Raw genomic sequence first — 26,005 nt, 5'->3', positions numbered from 1 at the left:
CGTGTATTGTTGGGAAGAGAGCTGGAGTGGAGACATGTCTATTATCGTTTTGTTTGCTGTGATTTTAAGACATATAGGCTATTGCTTTTAGCTTTCCTCTCACTGCCCCAGCTTCAAATAATAGTGTAGTGTGAAATTAAACTAATCCTCATTTTGAGGACCCCCTGAAAACCCGTCAGGACGTCCCCCCGAGGGGAACATGAACCCGTGTTTGGGAACCCCTGAACTGGTCCAACAGTCAGCGCGGGGCGGAACGAACGAGCGAGATACGAGCTGAGGCTGTGCTTGATCATTGACTGTATGGCATTATGCACATGTCCAGGCAGAGAGGCACGATGCACACTGAGTGGTAAGTGTTTTGGCACGCCCAACTTTTTTACTCGTAAATACTGTGTATATTTATTTAAAGCGGGCTAGACTTTTCTGTAAGATGTGTGTCTTTCCCTGAAGAAGCTCTTGCGCAGTTATCCGTTTAACTTTTACTCTGAGCTAACGGTATAGGTTTTACTTTTACTTTTACTTTACCAACAGCATAGGCTACGTTTACTTTTCTCAATTTCAGCAAGTGTTGTAAGCGGCTACATATTTTGTGTTGTTACATAGCCCTTTTAGACCCTTTTCTTAGTCAGAAGAAATATGAGAAATATCCTTAATAACACACAGCCATTCGGGACCACAATGGAAATATAAGTTTGACGACTTTTTGTGTGACATCCTGATTAATTATTCTGTAGGCTACTGTAGGCTTGATGGTGTAGGCTACTGTAGTTTTTGATTTGTCAAATAAATGCATTAATTCATTCAGCCTGATTGTATCCTACTGAATTTGCTCCAGAAAGCTGCTGGCCATGGAGCGCAGCCCTGCCATGTGGACCTGTCTGCTGGGTGCCTGTCTGCTCTCTGCAGGTAACCGGTCCAATGTTCAATACTCTCCTTTTAGTTTAGGACAGATTGATGTTTGTTTGAGAGAGCATGTGTGTGTGTGTGTGTGTGTGTGTGTGTGTGTGTGTGTGTGTGTGTGTGTGTGTGTGTGTGTGTGTGTGTGTGTGTGTGTGTGTGTGTGTGTGTGTGTGTGTGTGTGTGTGTGTGTGTGTGTGTGTGTGCGCGCGTGTGTGCGCGTGTCCCGTGTGTTTAGTGGACACAGCAGTGTTGGGGGTAACTCATTACATTACATGTATATTACTTTTAACAGTAACTCAATATAACTTATTATCAATGGTATTTCAGTAATATTCTACCAGTTATTTTGTCAAGTAACACAAGTTACAAATTGAGTTAAAAAATTTTTTAAATCAAAGCACATATTTTTAATAAAGATAATCCTAATCAAATTTAGTATTTTTATGCAAATAACCACTATAGCTGACAATAACAAAGGAAAATGATATTTTGGGCAGTTTACACTGACTTCAAGACAGTTGAAATTCTTTTTCGGGATGGTTCAGGGACGGCGATGTCATTCTGCTACTGTTGTTATTGGTGAAAGTAATGCAAAAGCAGTGTAATAAGTAATGAGTTACTCTACACAGAAAGTAATGTTGTAAAGTAACTAATATGTAGTTTATTACATTTTGAAAGTAACTTGTCCAACACTGTAGTGCAGTGGATATAAATGAATAATTGGTATCCTGCAGCTTCAGTGAATCAGATCTAGTGCAAGTTGGATCAAGGCACATTACGTCATACAATCTTGTCTGAACATAGACCTGAGCTAAATACCTGGAATAGACATTTCCTTTTTCAAAGGATTGGCAAGATAGATCACATGATCCATCCTAGCGTTTAAGCAGGGTTTTACTGTAAATCATGTGTGACTGCGTGTGCGTGTGTGTGTGCGTGTGTGTGTGCGTGTGTGTGTGTGTGTTTGTGTGTGTTTGTGTCCAGTTAAGCAGGGTTCAAGTGTTTTACTGTAAATCATGTGTGACTGCGTGTGCGTGTGCGTGTGTGTGTGTGTGTGTGTGTGTGTGTGTGTGTGTGTGTGTGTTTGTGTTTGTGTTTGTGTGTGTTTGTGTCCAGTTAAGCAGGGTTCAAGTGTTTTACTGTAAAGCATGTGTGACTGCGTGTGTGTGTGTGTCCAGTTGTTTCTTTCTTCTTGGCTGAACTTTGAATTCCTCTGTGTTATGAAATGCTATACAAATAAACTTGCCTTGCCTTGTCTGAGCTGAAGCACAGTGACAATTGCCTATAGAACAGATTCCTCCCTTCTTTCCTTTCTTCCTCGCTATCATTCCTTCCTCTTTTCTTTCATCCAAAACTCTCTCTTACCACCACCATCTTGCTTTGCTGATATTTTCAGTTGTACGCTTGGTCTAGGGTGGAGACTCTGGAGATGATGCGCCACTTGTCCTCTTCTCCCTACTTATACTCCCACTACGTATAGCCTTAGCCAGGAAGGATTTATTACATGAGAGGACCAGTGGGATTAGTACAGTAGGAAGATGGCTTGAGATCGTATAGAATGTAGGGAACAGTGGATGGAGAAATCCAGAAGGAGGCGGTAATGCATAAAGGATGCCAACTTGCCATAAAACACCACAGAAGAAAGAAGGATTTATTACATCACTGATGACCTCACAATTGCGTCGAGTGACATCACTGATGACATCACAATTGCTCAAGTGACATCCCTGATGACATCACAATCGTGACAGACACCGCCGCCACCCACAGACACCGCCACCACCCACCCACCCACTTAGCCCATTTTAACTAAAGATTGACAACTGGTATAATCTCTTAATTATAGAAAATGTTTCATCGGACAAGTGAAAACTGCTGCTTGTGCTCGTTCACTTCCCATTTTCCCAGCTGGGGTTCGATCATGCAGCTATTCCGTCACAAGCCCACTTCTCTCCCTCTTATCGCCACCCTGCTTTTGCATGACACTGAAGATTATGTAAAAATGATCAAACTCCAAGTCCTTACACTTAGTACTTGTAGTGACTCACTCCTCCTGCCTCCATGGCCCTTAACTCTGGACTGTCTCCTCCTGCCTCCATGGCCCTTAACTCTAGACTGTCTCCTCCTGCCTCCATGGCCCTTAACTCTAGACTCACTCCTCCTGCCTCCATGGCCCTAACTCTAGACTGTCTCCTCCTGCCTCCATGGCCCTAACTCTAGACTGTCTCCTCTTGCCTCCATGGCCCTTAACTCTAGACTGTCTACTCCTGCCTCCATGGCCCTTAACTCTAGACTGTCTACTCCTGCCTCCATGGCCCTTAACTCTAGACTGTCTCCTCCTGCCTCCATGGCCCTTAAATCTAGACTGTCTACTCCTGCCTCCATGGCCCTTAACTCTAGACTGTCTCCTCCTGCCTCCATGACCCTTAACTCTAGACTGTCTCCTCCTGCCTCCATGGCCCTTAACTCTAGACTGTCTACTCCTGCCTCCATGGCCCTTAACTCTAGACTGTCTCCTCCTGCCTCCATGGCCCTTAACTCTAGACTGTCTACTCCTGCCTCCATGGCCCTTAACTCTAGACTGTCTCCTCCTGCCTCCATGGCCCTAACTCTAGACTGTCTCCTCCTGCCTCCATGGCCCTAACTCTAGACTGTCTCCTCCTGCCTCCATGGCCTTTAACTCTAGACTGTCTACTCCTGCCTCCATGGCCCTAACTCTAGACTGTCTCCTCCTGTCTCCGTGGCCCTTAACTCTAGACTGTCTACTCCTGCCTCCATGGCCCTAACTCTAGACTGTCTCCTCCTGCCTCCATGGCCCTAACTCTAGACTGTCTACTCCTGCCTCCATGGCCCTAACTCTAGACTGTCTCCTCCTGCCTCCATGGCCTTTAACTCTAGACTGTCTACTCCTGCCTCCATGGCCCTAACTCTAGACTCACTCCTCCTGTCTCCGTGGCCCTTAACTCTAGACTGTCTACTCCTGCCTCCATGGCCCTAACTCTAGACTGTCTCCTCCTGCCTCCATGGCCCTTAACTCTAGACTATCTCCTCCTGCCTCCATGGCCCTTAACTCTAGACTGTCTCCTCCTGTCTCCGTGGCCCTTAACTCTAGACTGTCTCCTCCTGCCTCCATGGCCCTAACTCTAGACTGTCTCCTCCTGCCTCCATGGCCCTTAACTCTAGACTGTCTACTCCTGCCTCCATGGCCCTAACTCTAGACTGTCTCCTCCTGTCTCCGTGGCCCTTAACTCTAGACTGTCTACTCCTGCCTCCATGGCCCTAACTCTAGACTGTCTCCTCCTGTCTCCATGGCCCTTAACTCTAGACTGTCTCCTCCTGCCTCCATGGCCCTAACTCTAGACTGTAGTGATGTGCGGGTCACCCAGAACCCGCCGGGTCCCGCGGGCTGGGCCGCCCCGCCGGCGGGCTGGGTTGGCAAATTATGAAAATATCGCGGGTGCGGGCGCGGCAGGCTCAGAACATGACAAAGCAACATTATTAAATAATTTAGAGCAATGAAAGACGCAGAGTAATTAACCTTAAAGACGTTAACTCTCTCTCACACGTAGGTACACACAATCAGACAGACTCCTGCTGCACTCTCTATAGCCTACATGGAGTAAAGAAACGCTTCAATGAGGTAGCCTATGTGGTCTCAAAACAAACATTTTGGAAGGATTATTCGCTGTAATTATTATTTGAAGTGTCCACATAATGCCACCGCAGATTTTCTGTTGTGGACTCGACTGTGATCTATTTGTCAACTTTACTGCAACGTGAGTAGGCTGTGAACAATTGAGTGCGCATGAGGTAATTAAAAGAAATCAGACAGCGAGTCTGGCCGTATCTGCAAGCCGTGTGCGCACCTGCTGCACTACTACGTTTAGTAGCCTACTACTGCAACATGGCCAATTGAGAGCGCATGAGGTAATCTAAATAAATGGGGAAGAATAAGAACTGTTTCTGTAGCCTGCCTAGTGCCTACCTGTACCTGCTACCTCCATTTGAAACACTGCGGTCATGCCATCCGCACTTTGGGGAAGCGTAGTCGGTCGCGCTATCTGAAGACCATGGATTAATTGAAGAAAGACCGACATGAAAGCAGCAGCGCAACTCATCCAGAGCAGGCCTAGGCTACAACTGTTGTCGCGCAGGGCAGCATTTGAGTGTCTGTGTGTGTGTGTGAGAGAGAGAGAGGGGAGAGAGACAGAGTTATTAGCTACTTTGCACACCTTGGAAGCTCCGCTGTGCTCCTCCTGAGTCCGGAGACATATTACATTAAATTGGCCGTTGCGGGCTGCTGGGTTCGGAATTTTCAGATATTTTAACGGGTTGGGCGGGGCGGGCTGGCTCCAATGATGGGTTGGGTTGGGGCGGGCCTTAAAAAACCCTGACCCGCGCATCACTACTAGACTGTCTCCTCCTACCTCCATGGCCCTTAACTCTAGACTGTCTCCTCCTGCCTCCATGGCCCTTAACTCTAGACTGTCTCCTCCTGCCTCCATGGCCCTTAACTCTAGACTGTCTCCTCCTGCCTCCATGACCCTGACTCTAGACTGTCTCCTCCTCCTCTCTTCCAGCCTCCCCCCCTCCAACCTCCCTGGCTCCCCCCCGGGCCCCCAGGTTGGTGAACTGTGTGTTCCAGCAGCGAGCTAACATCACCTGCCACTGGGAGTCTGGAGACCCTCGCCCCACCTCGACAACACTCTACACTCTACAGATTGAAAGGATCGGGTGAGGCTCAACTCTACACTTTAATGATAATGTTCATGTTATTTCTGCTTTATTGGATTGTGCACATTGGAGAGTGACAGAAGAGGTGTTGGAGATTATGTGTACATTATGTTCTAACCAAGGCTGGAACACGCTATGTGGTTAACACCTCAAACCGCTGACACAGACACAGCTTAAGCCACAGCTTCACTGCATTCATGTGTTGTGCAGTATGTGTTGCTGTAGTGCTCGCTGAATTCATGTGTATGCTTACACCATTATGCAATTTCATAGTGTTTATGAAGACTTTGTATAGTCCCAGTTTGACTTTTTTTCTGATCGTCCGTGTCCATGATTTTCATGTGTTATTCATTCCTTATTCCCTACAGAGAAAATCTTATTTTTAAAATTATATTTTAAACAAGCACAAATTCACAATACCTGCGACCACGTACACACATGCATCCACGCATCTCACACACCCCCCACTGGGAATTTCCCAAATGCAGGATGGCAGGAGCAGGACCCGCCCTACTCTACCTCTGCCACCCTGCATTTGCCCCCCCCCCCACCCCACCCCACTGCCGCCTTTTAGCCAACTGGCATGAACACATTCATACACCTTTATACACACACACACACACACACACACACACACACACACACACACACACACACACACACACACACACACACACACACACCCACACACACACACACACACACACACACACACACACACACCTCCATGCCAAATTTCAGCCTCCTAGTCTCCTATGTCCACTGGAAGCCTGCGTATGAAATGTGTTATGTAAAGTTTAGACTTCCTATAGAGCTGATTTCCTCTGAGTAGGTAGGTAGGCAGGAAACAGCCTGATCAGGGTGAGTGGTACCACATATTTCTAATATGATCATGTTTTATTCTTAACTCGCTGAGCCTTTTCACTCACTACATTGGTACCGTACCTCACTCGTTACATTTTCTACATCACAGCCGGGACTTACTTTCAAGGTTACCTTGATTACTTTACCTCGAAAATCCATAAATAAATGCATAAAATGTCTATAAGCTTCAAATCTAATCACATTTTCCATTCAAACAGGCTGTTGACTAATCCAACATCTATTTTGTTGCATCTGTAATCTGATTACAGTATCTGTAACAGATTACAAATGACAATTTTCCAATCCGTTTAATCTCTGCTTCTGTTCAACATCAAGAAACTGTAGTATTTTGCATGTGTGCAAGTTTGGATTTTGACTAATGCTTTAGTCGTCAACTTTGAATGTCAAAATCATGCAAGGGTTTTTTGGCAGTGGTGATACTTAACCACCACAGACAACCACACAGCTTCCCCCTCACTACCTGTTTGTCGATACCACCCCCCCCCCCCCCCCCACACACACACACACACACACACACACACACACACACACACACACACACACTTTCTGAACTCAGCTTTTATTATTGTCTGCTTTTCTTTGCACAAAATTAGTAGCTACAGGGCATTTCAAATACAGATAAGACACATATATCTGTGTAGCATGCATGAACCGTTGTACATTGTGTTCTGTGTGTGCGTACTGCGTACATGTGTGTGTACATGCATGCATACATGTACATGCATTCCCTGACTATACATATGTTTCTATCCATGTGGTTTTGTGCCTGTTTGTATGTGTGGTTGTCAACTGCAGTGCCCACTGCCCAGGGGAAGACAGCTCTCTGATCGTGTGTGTGTGTGTGTGTGTGTGTGTGTGTGTGTGTGTGTGTGTGTGTGTGTGTGTGTGTGTGTGTGTGTGTGTGTGTGTTTCTATGTGTTGGTGCACGTGATGTTGTGAAGTCAAGTGAAAAATAAGAACTTTCCACCCTGCACCACGCTGAACAACAGCTGCACCGTGGCAATCAACAGATCCAGCGTGGCATTTAACTTCTGCATCACCGTCATGGCACGCTCCCGCCACGGCATCACAAAGTCAAGGCCTCGGTGTCAGTCTGGTAGACTAGAAGGTGAGTCAGGGCCTATAGGTGTCAGTCTGGTAGACTAGAAGGTGAGTCAGGGCCTATAGGTGTCAGTCTGGTAGACTAGAAGGTGAGTCAGGGCCTATAGGTGTCAGTCTGGTAGACTAGAAGGTGAGTCAGGACCTATAGGTGTCAGTCTGGTAGACTAGAAGGTGAGTCAGGGCCTATAGGTGTCAGTCTGGTAGACTAGAAGGTGAGTCAGGACCTATAGGTGTCAGTCTGGTAGACTAGAAGGTGAGTCAGGGCCTATAGGTGTCAGTCTGGTAGACTAGAAGGTGAGTCAGGACCTATAGGTGTCAGTCTGGTAGACTAGAAGGTGAGTCAGGACCTATAGGTGTCAGTCTGGTAGACTAGAAGGTGAGTCAGGACCTATAGGTGTCAGTCTGGTAGACTAGAAGGTGAGTCAGGACCTATAGGTGTCAGTCTGGTAGACTAGAAGGTGAGGCAGGGCCTATAGGTGTCAGTCTGGTAGACTAGAAGGTGAGTCAGGGCCTATAGGTGTCAGTCTGGTAGACTAGAAGGTGAGTCAGGGCCTATAGGTGTCAGTCTGGTAGACTAGAAGGTGAGTCAGGGCCTCTGTGTCAGTCTGGTAGACTAGAAGGTGAGTCAGGGCCTCGGTGTCAGTCTGGTAGACTAGAAGGTGAGTCAGGGCCTATAGGTGTCAGTCTGGTAGACTAGAAGGTGAGTCAGGACCTATAGGTGTCAGTCTGGTAGACTAGAAGGTGAGTCAGGACCTATAGGTGTCAGTCTGGTAGACTAGAAGGTGAGTCAGGACCTATAGGTGTCAGTCTGGTAGACTAGAAGGTGAGTCAGGACCTATAGGTGTCAGTCTGGTAGACTAGAAGGTGAGTCAGGGCCTATAGGTGTCAGTCTGGTAGACTAGAAGGTGAGTCAGGGCCTATAGGTGTCAGTCTGGTAGACTAGAAGGTGAGTCAGGGCCTCGATGTCAGTCTGGTAGACTAGAAGGTGAGTCAGGACCTATAGGTGTCAGTCTGGTAGACTAGAAGGTGAGTCAGGACCTATAGGTGTCAGTCTGGTAGACTAGAAGGTGAGTCAGGGCCTCGGTGTCAGTCTGGTAGACTAGAAGGTGAGTCAGGACCTATAGGTGTCAGTCTGGTAGACTAGAAGGTGAGTCAGGACCTATAGGTGTCAGTCTGGTAGACTAGAAGGTGAGTCAGGGCCTCGATGTCAGTCTGGTAGACTAGAAGGTGAGTCAGGACCTATAGGTGTCAGTCTGGTAGACTAGAAGGTGAGTCAGGACCTATAGGTGTCAGTCTGGTAGACTAGAAGGTGAGTCAGGGCCTCGGTGTCAGTCTGGTAGACTAGAAGGTGAGTCAGGGCCTCGATGTCAGTCTGGTAGACTAGAAGGTGAGTCAGGACCTATAGGTGTCAGTCTGGTAGACTAGAAGGTGAGTCAGGACCTATAGGTGTCAGTCTGGTAGACTAGAAGGTGAGTCAGGACCTATAGGTGTCAGTCTGGTAGACTAGAAGGTGAGTCAGGACCTATAGGTGTCAGTCTGGTAGACTAGAAGGTGAGTCAGGACCTATAGGTGTCAGTCTGGTAGACTAGAAGGTGAGTCAGGACCTATAGGTGTCAGTCTGGTAGACTAGAAGGTGAGTCAGGGCCTATAGGTGTCAGTCTGGTAGACTAGAAGGTGAGTCAGGGCCTCGATGTCAGTCTGGTAGACTAGAAGGTGAGTCAGGACCTATAGGTGTCAGTCTGGTAGACTAGAAGGTGAGTCAGGACCTATAGGTGTCAGTCTGGTAGACTAGAAGGTGAGTCAGGGCCTCGGTGTCAGTCTGGTAGACTAGAAGGTGAGTCAGGGCCTCGGTGTCAGTCTGGTAGACTAGAAGGTGACTAGAAGGTGAGTCAGGACCTATAGGTGTCAGTCTGGTAGACTAGAAGGTGAGTCAGGACCTATAGGTGTCAGTCTGGTAGACTAGAAGGTGAGTCAGGACCTATAGGTGTCAGTCTGGTAGACTAGAAGGTGAGTCAGGGCCTCGGTGTCAGTCTGGTAGACTAGAAGGTGAGTCAGGGCCTCGGTGTCAGTCTGGTAGACTAGAAGGTGAGTCAGGGCCTCGACGTCAGTCTGGTAGACTAGAAGGTGAGTCAGGGCCTATAGGTGTCAGTCTGGTAGACTAGAAGGTGAGTCAGGACCTATAGGTGTCAGTCTGGTAGACTAGAAGGTGAGTCAGGACCTATAGGTGTCAGTCTGGTAGACTAGAAGGTGAGTCAGGACCTATAGGTGTCAGTCTGGTAGACTAGAAGGTGAGTCAGGACCTATAGGTGTCAGTCTGGTAGACTAGAAGGTGAGTCAGGGCCTATAGGTGTCAGTCTGGTAGACTAGAAGGTGAGTCAGGGCCTATAGGTGTCAGTCTGGTAGACTAGAAGGTGAGTCAGGGCCTATAGGTGTCAGTCTGGTAGACTAGAAGGTGAGTCAGGGCCTCTGTGTCAGTCTGGTAGACTAGAAGGTGAGTCAGGGCCTCGGTGTCAGTCTGGTAGACTAGAAGGTGAGTCAGGGCCTATAGGTGTCAGTCTGGTAGACTAGAAGGTGAGTCAGGACCTATAGGTGTCAGTCTGGTAGACTAGAAGGTGAGTCAGGACCTATAGGTGTCAGTCTGGTAGACTAGAAGGTGAGTCAGGACCTATAGGTGTCAGTCTGGTAGACTAGAAGGTGAGTCAGGACCTATAGGTGTCAGTCTGGTAGACTAGAAGGTGAGTCAGGGCCTATAGGTGTCAGTCTGGTAGACTAGAAGGTGAGTCAGGGCCTATAGGTGTCAGTCTGGTAGACTAGAAGGTGAGTCAGGGCCTCGATGTCAGTCTGGTAGACTAGAAGGTGAGTCAGGACCTATAGGTGTCAGTCTGGTAGACTAGAAGGTGAGTCAGGACCTATAGGTGTCAGTCTGGTAGACTAGAAGGTGAGTCAGGGCCTCGGTGTCAGTCTGGTAGACTAGAAGGTGAGTCAGGACCTATAGGTGTCAGTCTGGTAGACTAGAAGGTGAGTCAGGACCTATAGGTGTCAGTCTGGTAGACTAGAAGGTGAGTCAGGGCCTCGATGTCAGTCTGGTAGACTAGAAGGTGAGTCAGGACCTATAGGTGTCAGTCTGGTAGACTAGAAGGTGAGTCAGGACCTATAGGTGTCAGTCTGGTAGACTAGAAGGTGAGTCAGGGCCTCGGTGTCAGTCTGGTAGACTAGAAGGTGAGTCAGGGCCTCGATGTCAGTCTGGTAGACTAGAAGGTGAGTCAGGACCTATAGGTGTCAGTCTGGTAGACTAGAAGGTGAGTCAGGACCTATAGGTGTCAGTCTGGTAGACTAGAAGGTGAGTCAGGACCTATAGGTGTCAGTCTGGTAGACTAGAAGGTGAGTCAGGACCTATAGGTGTCAGTCTGGTAGACTAGAAGGTGAGTCAGGACCTATAGGTGTCAGTCTGGTAGACTAGAAGGTGAGTCAGGACCTATAGGTGTCAGTCTGGTAGACTAGAAGGTGAGTCAGGACCTATAGGTGTCAGTCTGGTAGACTAGAAGGTGAGTCAGGACCTATAGGTGTCAGTCTGGTAGACTAGAAGGTGAGTCAGGGCCTATAGGTGTCAGTCTGGTAGACTAGAAGGTGAGTCAGGGCCTCGGTGTCAGTCTGGTAGACTAGAAGGTGACTAGAAGGTGAGTCAGGACCTATAGGTGTCAGTCTGGTAGACTAGAAGGTGAGTCAGGACCTATAGGTGTCAGTCTGGTAGACTAGAAGGTGAGTCAGGACCTATAGGTGTCAGTCTGGTAGACTAGAAGGTGAGTCAGGGCCTCGGTGTCAGTCTGGTAGACTAGAAGGTGAGTCAGGGCCTCGGTGTCAGTCTGGTAGACTAGAAGGTGAGTCAGGGCCTCGACGTCAGTCTGGTAGACTAGAAGGTGAGTCAGGGCCTATAGGTGTCAGTCTGGTAGACTAGAAGGTGAGTCAGGGCCTATAGGTGTCAGTCTGGTAGACTAGAAGGTGAGTCAGGGCCTATAGGTGTCAGTCTGGTAGACTAGAAGGTGAGTCAGGACCTATAGGTGTCAGTCTGGTAGACTAGAAGGTGAGTCAGGGCCTCGGTGTCAGTCTGGTAGACTAGAAGGTGAGTCAGGGCCTCTGTGTCAGTCTGGTAGACTAGAAGGTGAGTCAGGGCCTCTGTGTCAGTCTGGTAGACTAGAAGGTGAGTCAGGGCCTCTGTGTCAGTCTGGTAGACTAGAAGGTGAGTCAGGGCCTCGACGTCAGTCTGGTAGACTAGAAGGTGAGTCAGGGCCTCGACGTCAGTCTGGTAGACTAGAAGGTGAGTCAGGGCCTATAGGTGTCAGTCTGGTAGACTAGAAGGTGAGTCAGGGCCTCTGTGTCAGTCTGGTAGACTAGAAGGTGAGTCAGGGCCTCTGTGTCAGTCTGGTAGACTAGAAGGTGAGTCAGGGCCTCGACGTCAGTCTGGTAGACTAGAAGGTGAGTCAGGGCCTATAGGTGTCAGTCTGGTAGACTAGAAGGTGAGTCAGGGCCTATAGGTGTCAGTCTGGTAGACTAGAAGGTGAGTCAGGGCCTATAGGTGTCAGTCTGGTAGACTAGAAGGTGAGTCAGGACCTATAGGTGTCAGTCTGGTAGACTAGAAGGTGAGTCAGGGCCTATAGGTGTCAGTCTGGTAGCCTAGAAGGTGAGTCAGGACCTATAGGTGTCAGTCTGGTAGACTAGAAGGTGAGTCAGGGCCTATAGGTGTCAGTCTGGTAGACTAGAAGGTGAGTCAGGACCTATAGGTGTCAGTCTGATAGACTAGAAGGTGAGTCAGGACCTCGGTGTCAGTCTGGTAGACTAGAAGGTGAGCATGTTCTGCTGTCCCACTCTTCCTCTCATTTTCTCTCACTTGCTTGTTTCTCACTCTGTTTTTATTTTGTGCCCCCCCAGAGAAATTGGACCCAGTGAAGCTTCAAGGAGCAGAGCCAGTGCCAGGTCGACCTCAGTGTCTGATGTTAAGTTGGAAGCGTCCTTTGTCATACGTGACTGAAAGTGAGATCAAAGAGGGGAAACTGTCCTCCCAGATTGAGTACTCAGCACATGGGCAGGTCTGTATAAATATCCCCAAACACTCAACCGCATACTGTATGTCACATGCATCCACACAGACAAAGATACACTCATTCCCACATTAGAGATGCTGTGTGTAGCATTTTTAAACAGCAGTATATCTTTGTCAAATTAATTGTGTTGCCATAAAAAAATGAGACCATTGAGATTGGTAGCCTCCATCTTATGTTGGTGCTACTGTTTCTTAAAATGAAGACCACATTTCCCATGAACGCCACGGCTTTCTGTCACAAAGAGGCAGTTGCTACTTGCTCTGTTTGTGCTAGAAGAACAGTGGCCCTCTTCCTGTGTGTGCTGGAAGAACAGTGGCCCTCTTCCTGTTTGTGCTGGAAGAACAGTGGCCCTCTTCCTGTGTGTGCTGGAAGAACAGTGGCCCTCTTCCTGTGTGTGCTGGAAGAACAGTGGCCCTCTTCCTGTGTGTGCTGGAAGAACAGTGGGCCTCTTCCTGTGTGTGCTGGAAGAACAGTGGCCCTCTTCCTGTGTGTGCTGGAAGAACAGTGGGCCTCTTCCTGTTTGTGCTGGAAGAACAGTGGGCCTCTTCCTCTTTGTGCTGGAAGAACAGTGGGCCTCTTCCTCTTTGTGCTCTATCTACACGGCTCTGGGTAAGAATATCTGGGTCAGCCAATCAGAGGCAGAATAGGGCGGGCTCACCCTGTGATGGACTCTCCCCAATTGTACTTGGCCAATTTCCCCCTGCTGCCCTGGTCGTTGCTCCACCCTCTGCCGATCTGGGGAGAGCTGTAGACTAGCACCATGCTTCCTCCGACACATGCGCAGCTGCCAGGCGCGGGGGGAGCTTCACCGGCAGGACGTAGCACGTGGGAGGATCATGCTATTCCCACCAGTTCCCTTCTGCCCCGAACAGGACTGCCTCCTTGACCTTACAGTATCTACTCCCTCCTCATTTACGCATTCCTTCTCTACCCCTTGTAGCCCAGTGTCCTGGCCACAGTGAACAGAACAACCTGCAGGTTCCAGGTTTGTGGCCTCAGACCTGACACCTCATACACCATCAGGCTTTGCCACCGCTTTAATGACTCATCCGCCCCCTGGGGCGAGTGGAGCAACAGCTGTGAAGGAAGGACCAGAGAGGACGGTGAGAGAACACACACTGAGGATAACAGGCAGCATATTGTATTTGTTGAAGATCTCAGTCACCATATAGTTCTGTGTAATTGTACCACTACTATAAGAGAGTACTTCCTCAGAGTCCAAACGACTGGGGAAGACACTTCTGTGTCGGTCTGTTTGCACCACAATAAATTGCTTAAATTGACCGTGTGCTCCAGAATTCATCCTTCATCTAAGACCAACAATCTGTTGTGCAGTTTCAACGCTGTGTTTCAGTGTAAGCAAAAAGCAAAGCTATGTGTCTGTCTGTCTATCTGTTTAACATCCATTCTGCTATCTATCAGCTCCATCTGCACCACCAGTCTTCTGGAGACAGGTGAAAGAAACATTCAAGAATGGGTGGAGACTCGTCCTACTGCTTTGGAAGGTGTGTGTGTGTGTGTGTGTGTGTGTGTGTGTGTGTGTGTGTGTGTGTGTGTGTGTGTGTGTGTGTGTGTGTGTGTGTGTGTGTGTGTGTGTGTGTGTGTGTGTGTGTGTGTGTGTGTGTGCGTGCGTGCGTGCGTGCGTGCGCGCGTGCGTGTACATTTGTGTTGTGTCACATGGAGTCATGAGTACTCATATGGTATTTTCTGACACCTCATAATGTTGTGAATTGTGTTTTACAGTTTAATAACTTTTGTATTTCATTAGTCTCTAATCAGCCTCTCCTCACCTATCACCGCTTATTTGTTTTTATGTCTTGCAGAAATCATTCTGTTATTGCACTACAATCTGTTTCTAGCTTAGATAGATAGATAGATGATAGACTGTTGATTGAGATAGCTCCAGATAATGTAAGTACAGTATATATATACTGTAACAGGATGTGACACCTTAGTTATCTTACAGCTCCATTTCCTTCCTAATTTCTGTTTCCTGCCTGTTTCCTGGTTTGGGTTTACATCACTCAGCCCTTGCCTCACCGTCTTGCCAATGGCAAAGTTGTCTCCTACAATGTGACATGTGGGATGAAAGACGGCCAGGCCCTGAGCAGTCGTGGGAGTTGCGGAGTTTTGAACCATACAGAAACTTCCTGTAGTTTGTCTCTCCCCCCGGGAAGCGTCTCCTGCTCTCTGACCGCCTCCAACTCTGCGGGAACCTCCCCTGAAGCACGGCTATGGCTGCCTGGTGCCTCTGACTCAGGTAGCTGACGGATCTCACTCTGACTCTGCATCAAACGTGACATTAAGGCGTGCTCATCAAAAGAAATGCCCCATCCTCATTTTATACATTCAAAATAGCCCAGAGCTTATTCAAAACATGAAATGTGTATTTAGTCACTATGGTGTACATTCTACATTCTGCTATAAGTAACAAACATCATCAATAAGGAAAGTCCAAGATTTATACTCGAGCAATAACATAATTCACACTTTTGTTTGGTCCATTATGAATCATGAAGCATGGCTTTGTCTATTATATACCGTGTGACTGTGCAGATACTTGTTTTATTGAACTGACTGATTAAATCCTGGCACCGATTGTCTTTTTAACTTTTGGAACAAGTGATGGTAAACCTCAATGAAAACTCGTGCGATGTTGGCTGTTCCCTTCTCTTCAGACCCCCCGCCCCCAAACCACATGACTGTGAAGCCACTGGGTGACAACAGCCTGGACGTGCGATGGATGGGTCCGGCTGATCAGCCAGTGAGCAGCTTTGTAGTGGAGTGGTCGGCCGTTACAGAGAACAGTAGTCTACACTGGGAGAGGCTCAATAGTTCCTGTAAGGCGCTGGTGATCACAGGTAATGCAGCAACGGTCAAGTGTTTTTGTGCTTCTCTGAGTGTTTCTCTGTCTGGACGTGTCTGGACAATAATGGATTCCGTAAGGTTTGCTCATTGTAAGCTGTGCTGGATACGCCTAACCTGACGCTGCCCCCATCTGGCAGCGTCAGGTTAGGATACGCCAGCTAAATGCCTCAAATGTCAAATAGAAAATGTTCCTTTGCCCATTGACCCCCCCCGCCCCCAATTGTTTTGAATTATTTACTAGTGCAGTCCCCGTTCACCCCTCTTCTGCACAGAGAGCTAATCATTAACACTTGTTTATTAACACATTGACTGCCAGCCGTTTTTTTCTTGCTGTAGGTAGCTTCTGCCAAGCCGTTTTTTGAGGATTGTGGCTCATTTTACAAGAGCCGAGGATTCTTTTCTGCTTGGAGTTTGTGAACATACAATATCTCAAAAGTACTAATAGAATGTGTACTTTCTCTGTCTAAAAGAGTTAGTTTGTAGAGTTAGTAGTTATGTAAGCATTAGCAGTTGAATACAGCATGGTTTTAGCGTCAGAAAAAATATTCAGAGATAAACGGCTTTTTGTGAAATTCGATATAACAGTCACTTTAACCATTCATTTTTGGCTCTCTCTCTCTCTCTCTCCCTCCCCCTCTCGCTCTCTCTCTCTCTCTCTCTCTCCCTTCCTCTCGCTCTCCCTCCCTCTCTCTCTCTCTCTCTCTCTCTCTCCCTCCCTCTCGCTCTCCCTCCCTCTCTCTCTCTCTCCCTCCCTCTCGGGAGGGAGACGCACTAGGTTTAATCCTAGTGAGAGGGGGAGAGGGAGAGAGAGAGAGAGAGAGAGAGAGGGAGGGAGGGAGAGAGAGAGAGCGAGAGAGAGAGAGAGAGAGAGAGAGAGAGAGAGGGAGAGAGCGAGAGGGAGAGTTGCTTCAACTCCTCCCTCCGTGGGCGTTCTTCTTGGCTGCAGCGGCCGTCACAAGCTTGTCACCAGTCTGACTGCTTTGCTGCTGTCCTGTGCCTGTCTGCACGGCCGCTGTTTGAGGAAGTCGGCATGGACTCGCTCGCTTCTTGGAGTTTTGGTTGAGAGAAGCTTTTGCGATTCTGGTCATATTTATGCTGCGTGTTTCAAAGTGTGTTCCACCAATCTATTATGTAAATTTGCAATCCCGCATCGCCAGCAATCAGCGGGAAAACGAAAGCGTTTTCCCCCATCCATTTTCATGAGAATGGCTGGGGTGAGAATGGCGTGACAAGTTAAAAAAATGCTTGCCTTCCTCTAGTGAGGAGAGCACTGTTGCCACTTAGTGGGTCGGTGGAATGGGTTGTAAACGTTCGGTGGCTCCAATAATTATATAAGAGATGTAAAAGGGTTAGATGCACATCCCACGGTCAAAAAAAGTCAAGTCGTCGCTGGCAGTGAACAGCTGGATTGTGTTTGACGACTACACTCGTCGTTGGCAGTCAAGGTGTTAATATTGGAGTGCATGTCCAAATCACATCAAATCCTGCACTGCAAGTCTCTGGGTCCCCAGTAATACACCCACCAAATGTGAAGTAGATTGGTTCTCGAGATATGCGAAGGACTGGAGGCAGCGTTGCCAGACGTATGATAATTATCGTATTTGTACGATAATTTCGACCTCTGTACGATGTACGATCAATAATCCCAAAATCCCCCAAATGTACGATAATTTCATCATTTTGTGACACTCAGTCGAATCCTACGTCTATCACTCTATCTGTTTATACAATCATCTCTTCACACAACGTCTTTGCAGCCAATACGTGCTTGAACGTGAGTTGTTGTTGCAACGCAGGCTGAGATCACAGTGTTGAAACATCATGCGTGCCAAGTCCAAAAAGTAGCCTGTGATCAGCCAGCCCCCCCAACATAGGCGCGCCGCGCTGGGGAGGGGGCGTACGATAATTTCACTCCAAAAACGATAATTTTGACCCTCTGGTACGATAATTCAACATTTGCCATCTGGCAACACTGACTGGAGGACACACAGACACATGTACATTCAAACATTAATCAATGTGATGGCACGCCATATTCAAGATGCAAGACTAAAGAGAATGGAGAACACATGAGAAGAGTCGTGTTTCTGGCTGACCCACCTATCTGCCTATTGATTAAGAGTCTGAATCTATAAACAATTTTTTGATCCATTCTAGTCTAGTCTAGTCTAGTCTAGTCTAGTTCTCTATTTTAATGAGTGAAAAGTTCTTGTCTAGAAAAGCAATGGTAATCCTGCAATATTGATTCAGAGTCCCACTACCTGCTGTGTGTCACTGTCTGTGAGTGAACTTGGGTGAAGAGAAACTGATAAGAACTGGCCAGACTGTTAAATGTGGCTGTGTTGATTTGTCTCTGGGTTGATTTAGAGGGAGTGGAACCGATGGTGCGATACGCCGTCTCTGTCACAGCGCTGTATGCTGAAAGAGGGATGGGACAGAGCGGCACGCCGTTCTACATTTACACACGCCAAGGAGGTACGCAATCTTCAACGTCTTCAGAGGGCTTTCTGCTTACTGTTATACCCCATGTTCTCATGCTAAGCTAAGCTAAGGTAGCTACAGGAAAGTGACATGCTTGTGTGAGGCAGCGTGTTGTGGTCTCTTTACCTTCAACTCAGTAAAGTCAGGCGGCAGAATTGAATTAATTGAAAATGTAAACATTTCAAAATGTTTCATTATGAAGATTAGTTTAGTTTTAGATCCGTTTATTTACCCAGTCATAGAACATAGAAGCCAAATGATCATAAAAAAAAAACAGTGGTAACACCTCCTCTCTTTATGTCTCTATCTCTCTCTTTTTTAGTCTATCACTCTGTACACTCTGTACTGTAGCCTATGCCCTGGAACATGTGGGAGACTGAGCGGTCGGGAGGGTGTGTTTCGTGCTTATAGGTTGAGACAGTTTAACATCTGAAAACCCTCAGACTTCCTATTTGCAGTTAGTATCTGTACTGTCTGTAACATGCTTTATAGTTTGTTTAATACACACTTTGTGTGGGGGGGGATTCTGTGATAAAATACAAAGACAAAAAGACAAAAAGTTAAGATGTATTACAAATTTCTTGGGTGAGATAAAAACTCTAGTAGGTATGGGTAATCAAAATATCTCCCCTCAAAATAAACAGAAGAGGAAGACTGAAACCAACTGAACCACAAATGTAGTGAGTGATGCGAGGGATCCAGAAGGATCCAGACCCTGACAACTTCCTGTTTCTAATTAATCGAGTTCAAATACATTTAATTGCAGTTCCCATGAAAAGGGATTTGAAATTTGAAAGGTAGATGTCAAAAAACTAAGCCTAAGGCATTTTGCTGTCCTCGGCTGAGAGGTGGTTCTCAAACTGGGTCAGACCCCCTCAGGGGTAATTTTGGGGGCTTCTGAGATGATATATGGGATAGGACAAAAACATATTTTCCACTATACATAATCATTATAATGTGTATTTTTCCTTTCTTTTCTTGTGAATTTCTGAATAGTTTTCAGCCGCTATAACTCCTCCAATAATCAAATGACTCAATCTGAAAAGGAAAATTATTTTTTTGGGATGAACTGTTGCGAGTAGATGTCGCTTCATTTTAACGGGTCACAAGTCAAAAAGTGTGAGAACCACTGCACAAGGGAACACTAACTGTCTCTCCTGCTTCCATCTCCTGCCTGCACAGCGCCCTCAGCTGGTCCTAAATTGAAGGTACACAGTAGTTCTTGCAACATAGAGATCAGCTGGAGTCCCATACCTGTGGAGCAGCAGCGTGGTCACATCAAGAACTACACACTCCACTACACAAGCACAGACCAACCGACCAAGAGTGAGTTATACACACGTGCAGGAAGGACATGCATACAAAACAATGTGTACCAAGTATTCCCTTGGTACACATTGCTCATCTTATTATCTTATCTTATATATTATATGTTGTTGTTTTTCAGGAGTGGCGCAGTGTGTGCCTGGTCAGGACCTCCATTATTCTCTGATCAATCTGTCACCTGGTAACTATGACATCTACATGCAGGCCAACACTGAAGCTGGCACTGGACCAGCAGGGCCAACTTCAAAAGTTTATATAGGTAGGTACACACACACGCACGCACGCACGCACACACACACACACACACACACACATACACACACACACACACACACACACACACACACACACACACACACACACACACACACACACACACAATCCCTATAGTATCAAACTTAACCAAAATATGGCTTGAGATTCAGTTCAACTGTGTGTGTGTGTGTGTGTGTGTGTGTGTGTGTGTGTGTGTGTGTGTGTGTGTGTGTGTGTGTGTGTGTGGGGGTGGGTGGGTGGGTGGGTGGGTGGGTATGTGTGTGTGTGTGTGTGTGTGTGTGTGTGTGTGGGGGGGGGTTGTAGCCTGTGAGGAAGCATCTTTAGTGATGGTTGTAGTGGCAGCTGTTGTTCCTGCACTCATCCTGACTCTACTGGGGCTGCTGCTGCTGGCCTGCCTGACACAGAACCACATGTAAGTTTCTGTCTTACACTACTCTCCCTCTCCCCCCCACACTCACTCACTCACACACACACACACACACACACACACACACACACACACACACACACACACACACACACACACACACACACACACACACACACACACACACACACACACACACACACACACACACACACACACACACACACACACACACACACACACACACACCACACACACAGGGACACATACACCATACCTGCCAACACTCCCAATTTAGGCGGGAGTCTCCCGATTTTTAACCCTTTCTCCCGTGTGCTCCCGCTTGGTAATTCATCCCGCTAATCTCCCGATTTGTAAGATGTGTGTCGTGGTACCTGGCAACCCAACCCAGCCAGAGGCAGTGACGAGTGACGCACGGTGCGTCACTGTGCTGAGTGCGCTCACTCAAGCAGCTCTTCTTGGTGAGGCGCTCTGCCATATGTATACAGAAATGGATGAAACATGAAAGAAGAACTTTCAGTCCACTTGGTGCGAGACCATCCCGTTTCTAACCGCTACCCACATCAGCAAATACCATGTGTTTTACAAGCTATGTCGGGCTGACTTTATCGTAGCTCACTGTGGGGAAATGACGTTAGCAAACAAACATGTTAACGTTAAACATGCCAAACACAAACAAGCCGTGGAAGCACAGAGGGGAACTGCTAACATTTACATTCCTCATGAGAGGTGTGTCGGAGGCTGAGCAAGTCAGCAAGGCAAATGGCCATGCTAGGCGCCAACATTTCTTTTTCATTTTTTTGTGTGATGTAAATTTTAGATCACAAACTTTCACACACAAAACTTTTGATCACATCTTTTGTACATTTTGTTTGTTTGTTTAATTAAAAGTGATTTACTTTACATCCTTGTAGATTTATTCTATTAATTTGGGGTGTAGGGTTATTTTGGGGGGGATGTTGAGGGTAGGCCATTCGGCGATACCCCAGAAAATCTCCCTCTTTTTCACAGCCCAATGTTGGCAGGTATGACACACACACTCAAACGCATGTTGTCATACTATTGTTTTAGCTGCTCAACACAAAGGAGCATGGGTGATTGGGTCTCTTTTGATTGAAGTTAAAGATAGAAGATAAGAGATAAAATGGCCTTTCTACAACGGCATGAGTGAATACTGGATTCTGATTGGCTAGCAACAGTGGTAAATACGCCAACAATCTACAGTTCGGCTCCAACCGCAGTATCACTCCGCTCCCTGATGCTGACTCCGTTCCCTGTGCTGACTCCGCCCACTGTTAGCCTCTCAGTCTGCAAATCTTCAACAAGGAAATGGCCGATCTCTAACACAAGGAAATGTCCGATTTCGTAGTAACGTTTGATTTACTGGGTGGATTGAGTTTTGAGCAGTGGTTAGATGAAGATGATGGTGAAGTGAACAAAGAACGACATGGTGAAATTGGGGAGAGAGAACTGGCTGAGCTTGAGTTGTCACGAGTTCGGACTAGCGGGAGGTCGGACTAGCGCCCGGACCCCGAACCTGGGACTGTCAAACAAACAAACGCCCTCTGCCGTCACCAGATATCAACACACCACCACCAAAACGGGCTGCTTTAGATAACTGTTTAAATAACTGTACTTTTACAGGCAATGTATCAATAACTGTGAATCCCGTTAAGGAATAGGTTAGTTGTTTTTTGGCTCAAAGGCAACTAAATGTTTAGTGCAATCATTGATCTTGTGTATGGAACTATATTCTGTGGCGGAAGGATAAATGTATTCTGAAACCAGTAATGATTATAAATAAATGAATTGGATGTTACAATTGTGTATTTTTTATATTATTTGGTAGCTGTTGTAGAAAACAAATTTAATGTTAATTGTTAATTTCCTCATTTTCTAATCTCATCCCTGCAGGCTGAAGCAGAAGCTGTATCAGGACGTCCCAGACCCGTCTCAGAGCAGCCTGGCCCACTGGACCCCCAAAGCCCCGTTCCAGGTAATTTAATCCCTGCCCCCTTTCTTGTTGTAGAGACACACCTGTCTCATCAGCAAAGTGGAGCTTCAACAGAGAAGATTGTCCCATCCCAGATTGCCCACTAATTGAGACCAGGTGGATTCATCCTATTTGTCCAAATTAAATTATGGTGTTGGGTTGTGTTGTAGAAACTTCTCAGCGTACAGAAAGTGAATCAAAACTTAAGACTGAAAATACAAATGTTCTTAACAAGGGGTCCTTGAGGGCGTTACAGTAGCCTGGTTAAAACCATCCAGATCCATGAACTCACATTCTGTTTCGTTCTGCGATTCCGTCTGGACTCTGAGCTGTGCAGTGTGCACACTAATCAGTGGGTGGAAGTAGCCAGTCCTTCAGCCAATCAGCATCGGATCCAGTCAAATCCAAATCCACTCGGAAGAACGGCGAAAACGTCTTTTCCGCCGAGAAACTCCACTGTTGCACACTCCTGTTCTTGTTTAATTGTTGGGGCGGCTGTAGCTCAGGAGGTAAGAGCGGGTCGTCCACTAATCGCTTTGGATAAAAGAGGTCGGTGGTTCGATTCCCGCCTCCTCCTCATGTCGAAGTGTCCTTGGGCAAGATACTGAACCAAAATTGCTCCTGATGGTGTGCCAGCACCCTGCGTGGTAGCCTGCCGCCATCGGTGTATGAATGGGTGAATGTACCTACTGATTGTAAAGCGCTTTGGATAAAAGCGCTATATAAATGCAGGCCATTTACCAATTGTTATTATTGAGACTATTTCTGCAATAACTGCACTTATGGCTGTTTAAACTCGACGAACATTAACATTACTGTTCGAGCCGGAGAGCCATGGAGGCAGCCATTACGCCACATTCAGATACAAGATGTATTGGCCGCTGTATGTAGTGCGGTTGTAGTACGTTGGGGTGGGCAGGTCTCACTTCAGCCCAATGTATACCTTCTCCCCTTCAAAACAAGCATGTGTGCGAGGGAACTAGGACATTATTTTGTAGCTTTAGTGTAGTTTCTGTTTGATATCTGCTATTTCATGCTGATCACTTTCACTCGTATGGAGCGTGTTGAAACTGGTTGAAACATTTCTGCTGAGGCAGGCAGGCTCTTTGATTGACAAACTAACCGGAGGATTTTTATTGAGAAGAACAGATATACAGCCGCAATTTTTGAGATAGAGAGGAGAAGAGAAGAGACAAGTCATGAAACAGAGCTGTGTGTGTGTGTGTGTGTGTGTGTGTGTGTGTGTGTGTGTGTGTGTGTGTGTGTGTGTGTGTGTGTGTGTGTGTGTGTGTGTGCGTGCGTGCGCGCGCGCGCGCGCGCGTGCGTGCGTGTGTGTAGCGGAGCGGAGCATGATGTAGGGTTGGATCGCCCTGAGCTCTCTCGAGGTACAACCTCTGCGTGTTTTTCATGCATACCCTTGCGTCGCTCACTGCCGGAGCTTGACGGTCTACCCCCATTTACTATGAATGGAGCGCGGGGGGGGGGGGTAATGCGAGCGCCTGATCCTGTGTAAATCGGCCTTACTGTTTTGCCAGCGGCATTCCTCATTGGCCGGTTACAATGTCAACTGTGAGGCAGGTCCCTTATTGGCCCGTACACTGTAGTTTCTGCAAAGGCCTGCCCCAGCTGGAGGCCAGACGGAATCGCAGAATGAAACAGAATGTGAGTTCATGGATTTGGATGTTCTAACCAAGATAGCGTTCCAGGGGGTCCCCAGTAAACTGCTGAATTGTTAAGCTTCAGCATTATTTCACTCACAAGAAGTTAGCATAATTACAGAATGTAGAAGAATGACTGATCATAGTTTTGCTGCTATCTCTCTACCTACAATATACTGTAGAAAATCCGGGTAGATTCAAGATTCAAGATTCAAGATTTTTATTGTCACTCCGTAGTACAAGTATCACGTGTGAAATTCTTGTGCTGTAGGCTCCATTACAACATAGTGCAAAAAATAAAAGATATATAAATAAAAAATAAGAGGCAACAAGCAATACAGCAGTAAGACACGCCACAGACAGTGGCGTATTCACTGCCCATAGTGCAAATGGCATGAACATACTTTAAACATAATTAAACATAATAACATTCTGTTAGGTGCAAATAGCGTATACCTAATTAAACATACTATTGAACATTAGTCATACATAATGGTAGCATCTACAGTGCGGTACAGTACGGCTACTACACTATTTGTATATGTTAAGGAGTCTCGTGGCCTGTGAGAAGAAACTGTCCCTCAAGCGATTTGTGCATGCTCTTGGGACCCTGTATCTCCTCCCTGAAAGTAGCAGGGAGAACAAACTGTTGTGGGGGTGGTTTGTGTCTTTGATGATCTTCAGGGACCTCCTGAGGCACCGCTGGTTGTACAGATCTTGCAGTTCTGGCAGCTCACATCCTGTTACGTGCTGGGCCGCGCGCCTCACCCTTCTTAGCGCCCTGCGGTCCATGGTGGTGCAGTTCCCGTACCAGGTGGTGAAGCAGCCAGTCAGCAGGCTTTCAATGGTGCCTCTGTAGAAGTCCCTGAGGATTTTTGGCCTTAGCCCGAATTTCTTCAGGCGCCTGAGTCCGTGTAGTCGCTGTTGGCCTTTTTGACAACAGTGGCGGTGTGGTTGGCCCATGTCAGGTCCTGGTGGATATTGACTCCCAGGTACTTGAAGCTGGTAGAGATGCCCTCCAGGCCTGGGCGTCTCTCATGGGTCTTGGTCATGGAATTCTGAACATAATCATATCTAGCAATAAAATATATTGTCAGATTTGCGTCCGAGAGACAAACTGTCGTTGGGATGGAACTCCGTGGCCCTAATGTGGACTAAATTAGGGGTCCTTGATATGAAAAGGGTTGAGAATCACTAAACTAAAACACTAAACTAGTGATTTTTGTTCTTTCACAGAATATGAAGTGGCCACCAACAACAGAGAAGTCCAAAATCAATTACTCTGAAATAACTTTGGTCAGTAAAAGTGTGCTGCAGGACTCTGACCCGGACCCGGAGATGAGCTATCAGACCTGTTCCCTTCACCTGTACCCTGCACTGCCAGTGGGATCTGAGAAGGATCGACTCAGAGGATACAACAGCATCCTCTCTCTCCTCTCTCAGCCTCCCCAAACCCTTCTCCAGCCCTCTGACGGCCAGTACACGGCCCTCTGCGTCCATGACACCTGGTTACAGCCAGGGGGCGAAAGCGAGCTACCTGAGCCTCTGCAGGGAGAGAGTGATGGGGGATCTGAGTCGTCTCTCTCACAGCCAGGCGGTCTGGAGACCCCCCCTTGGTCTGTCCTGCAGCCTCACTCCTTCTATCTCTCTCGAGCAGCGGAAGCCAGCTCACTCCATCACTCCTTTTCTCCCGGTCACTTTAACTCAGTCCCGTCGCTTCAGCTCGACCCGTTCACCTGCACCGTCTCTCTCTCCAACTCTTTTTCTACCTCTCTCTCCCCCTTCCCTCTCTTGGTTGACTTCTCCTACTCTGGCCTTCCTGGTCAATACTCTATGGACTGTGATCCGTACATCTCCCTCGCTGTGTAGCCCTCTCATACCACAGGTGTTTGATTGATTGACAGATGTACAGTTGTTTGATTGATATTTTCTCTATTTTTGTGATAATTCTTTCAATTTTTGTATTTGTTATTCCACCGTGAATGTTTGGGAATGTGCTTTTGAACTTGTTGCTGTGACTTTAATGCCAAGGAATGTAAACACAGTTGCCATCTGTACATACTGTAACATCAAATATTTTATTCAGTGGCCATTATGAATATATAATCTATTATTGTGCAGCTAAAGCCAACATAAGCTGTGATCTATAATCATGCTTTTATCATTTGGGCCGTTTACACTTGTGTTATTTTGTCTGAGCATTAAAAACTTCTTGTGATTTGACTGATTATTATAATTCATGCCTCCTACATGATTTGTGTAGTTGTGTTTTCAATGCAGAAACCATACGCTTATT

The 26,005-nt window shown here is 47.0% G+C and overlaps 1 protein-coding gene across 2 annotated transcripts; it reads left to right on the top strand.

Annotated features, from left to right (window-relative positions):
- Positions 1–271: 271 nt before the first annotated feature.
- Positions 272–25,903, top strand: LOC310774296 (interleukin-6 receptor subunit beta-like). Of its 2 annotated transcripts, none has more exons than XM_083634341.1 (15): positions 272–349; positions 836–906; positions 5,481–5,634; positions 7,461–7,627; positions 12,547–12,704; positions 13,660–13,822; positions 14,142–14,224; positions 14,748–14,979; positions 15,398–15,580; positions 17,955–18,062; positions 19,251–19,394; positions 19,516–19,653; positions 19,974–20,082; positions 21,973–22,054; positions 24,946–25,903. In XM_083634341.1, the coding sequence occupies exons 2-15, from the start codon at positions 849–851 to the stop codon at positions 25,576–25,578; spliced, it is 2,412 nt and encodes an 803-aa protein (XP_083490467.1). In that variant the 5' UTR covers positions 272–349; positions 836–848; the 3' UTR covers positions 25,579–25,903. The 2 variants fall into 2 exon arrangements, with proteins under 2 accessions (XP_083490467.1, XP_083490468.1); XM_083634342.1 differs by having other exon boundaries at positions 303–349; positions 806–906.
- The last annotated feature ends 102 nt before the right edge of the window (positions 25,904–26,005 follow it).

This window comes from Poromitra crassiceps, assembly GCF_964638095.1.
Source record: "Poromitra crassiceps genome assembly, chromosome: 3".
NCBI classification, from domain to species: Eukaryota; Metazoa; Chordata; class Actinopteri; order Beryciformes; family Melamphaidae; genus Poromitra; species Poromitra crassiceps.
Note: the sequence above shows the minus strand (reverse complement) of the source record. Positions and strands in the feature narration are given on the sequence as shown.

Excerpts from the sequence above, each read along its gene's own strand:
- LOC310774296 (XM_083634341.1), top strand. The coding sequence starts at position 849 with ATGGAGCGCAGCCCTGCCATGTGGACCTGTCTGCTGGGTGCCTGTCTG. Across the intron at positions 907-5,480 it reads TGCCTGTCTGCTCTCTGCAG|CCTCCCCCCCTCCAACCTCC; the intron begins GTAACCGGTCCA and ends CCTCTCTTCCAG. Across the intron at positions 15,581-17,954 it reads TAAGGCGCTGGTGATCACAG|AGGGAGTGGAACCGATGGTG; the intron begins GTAATGCAGCAA and ends GGGTTGATTTAG.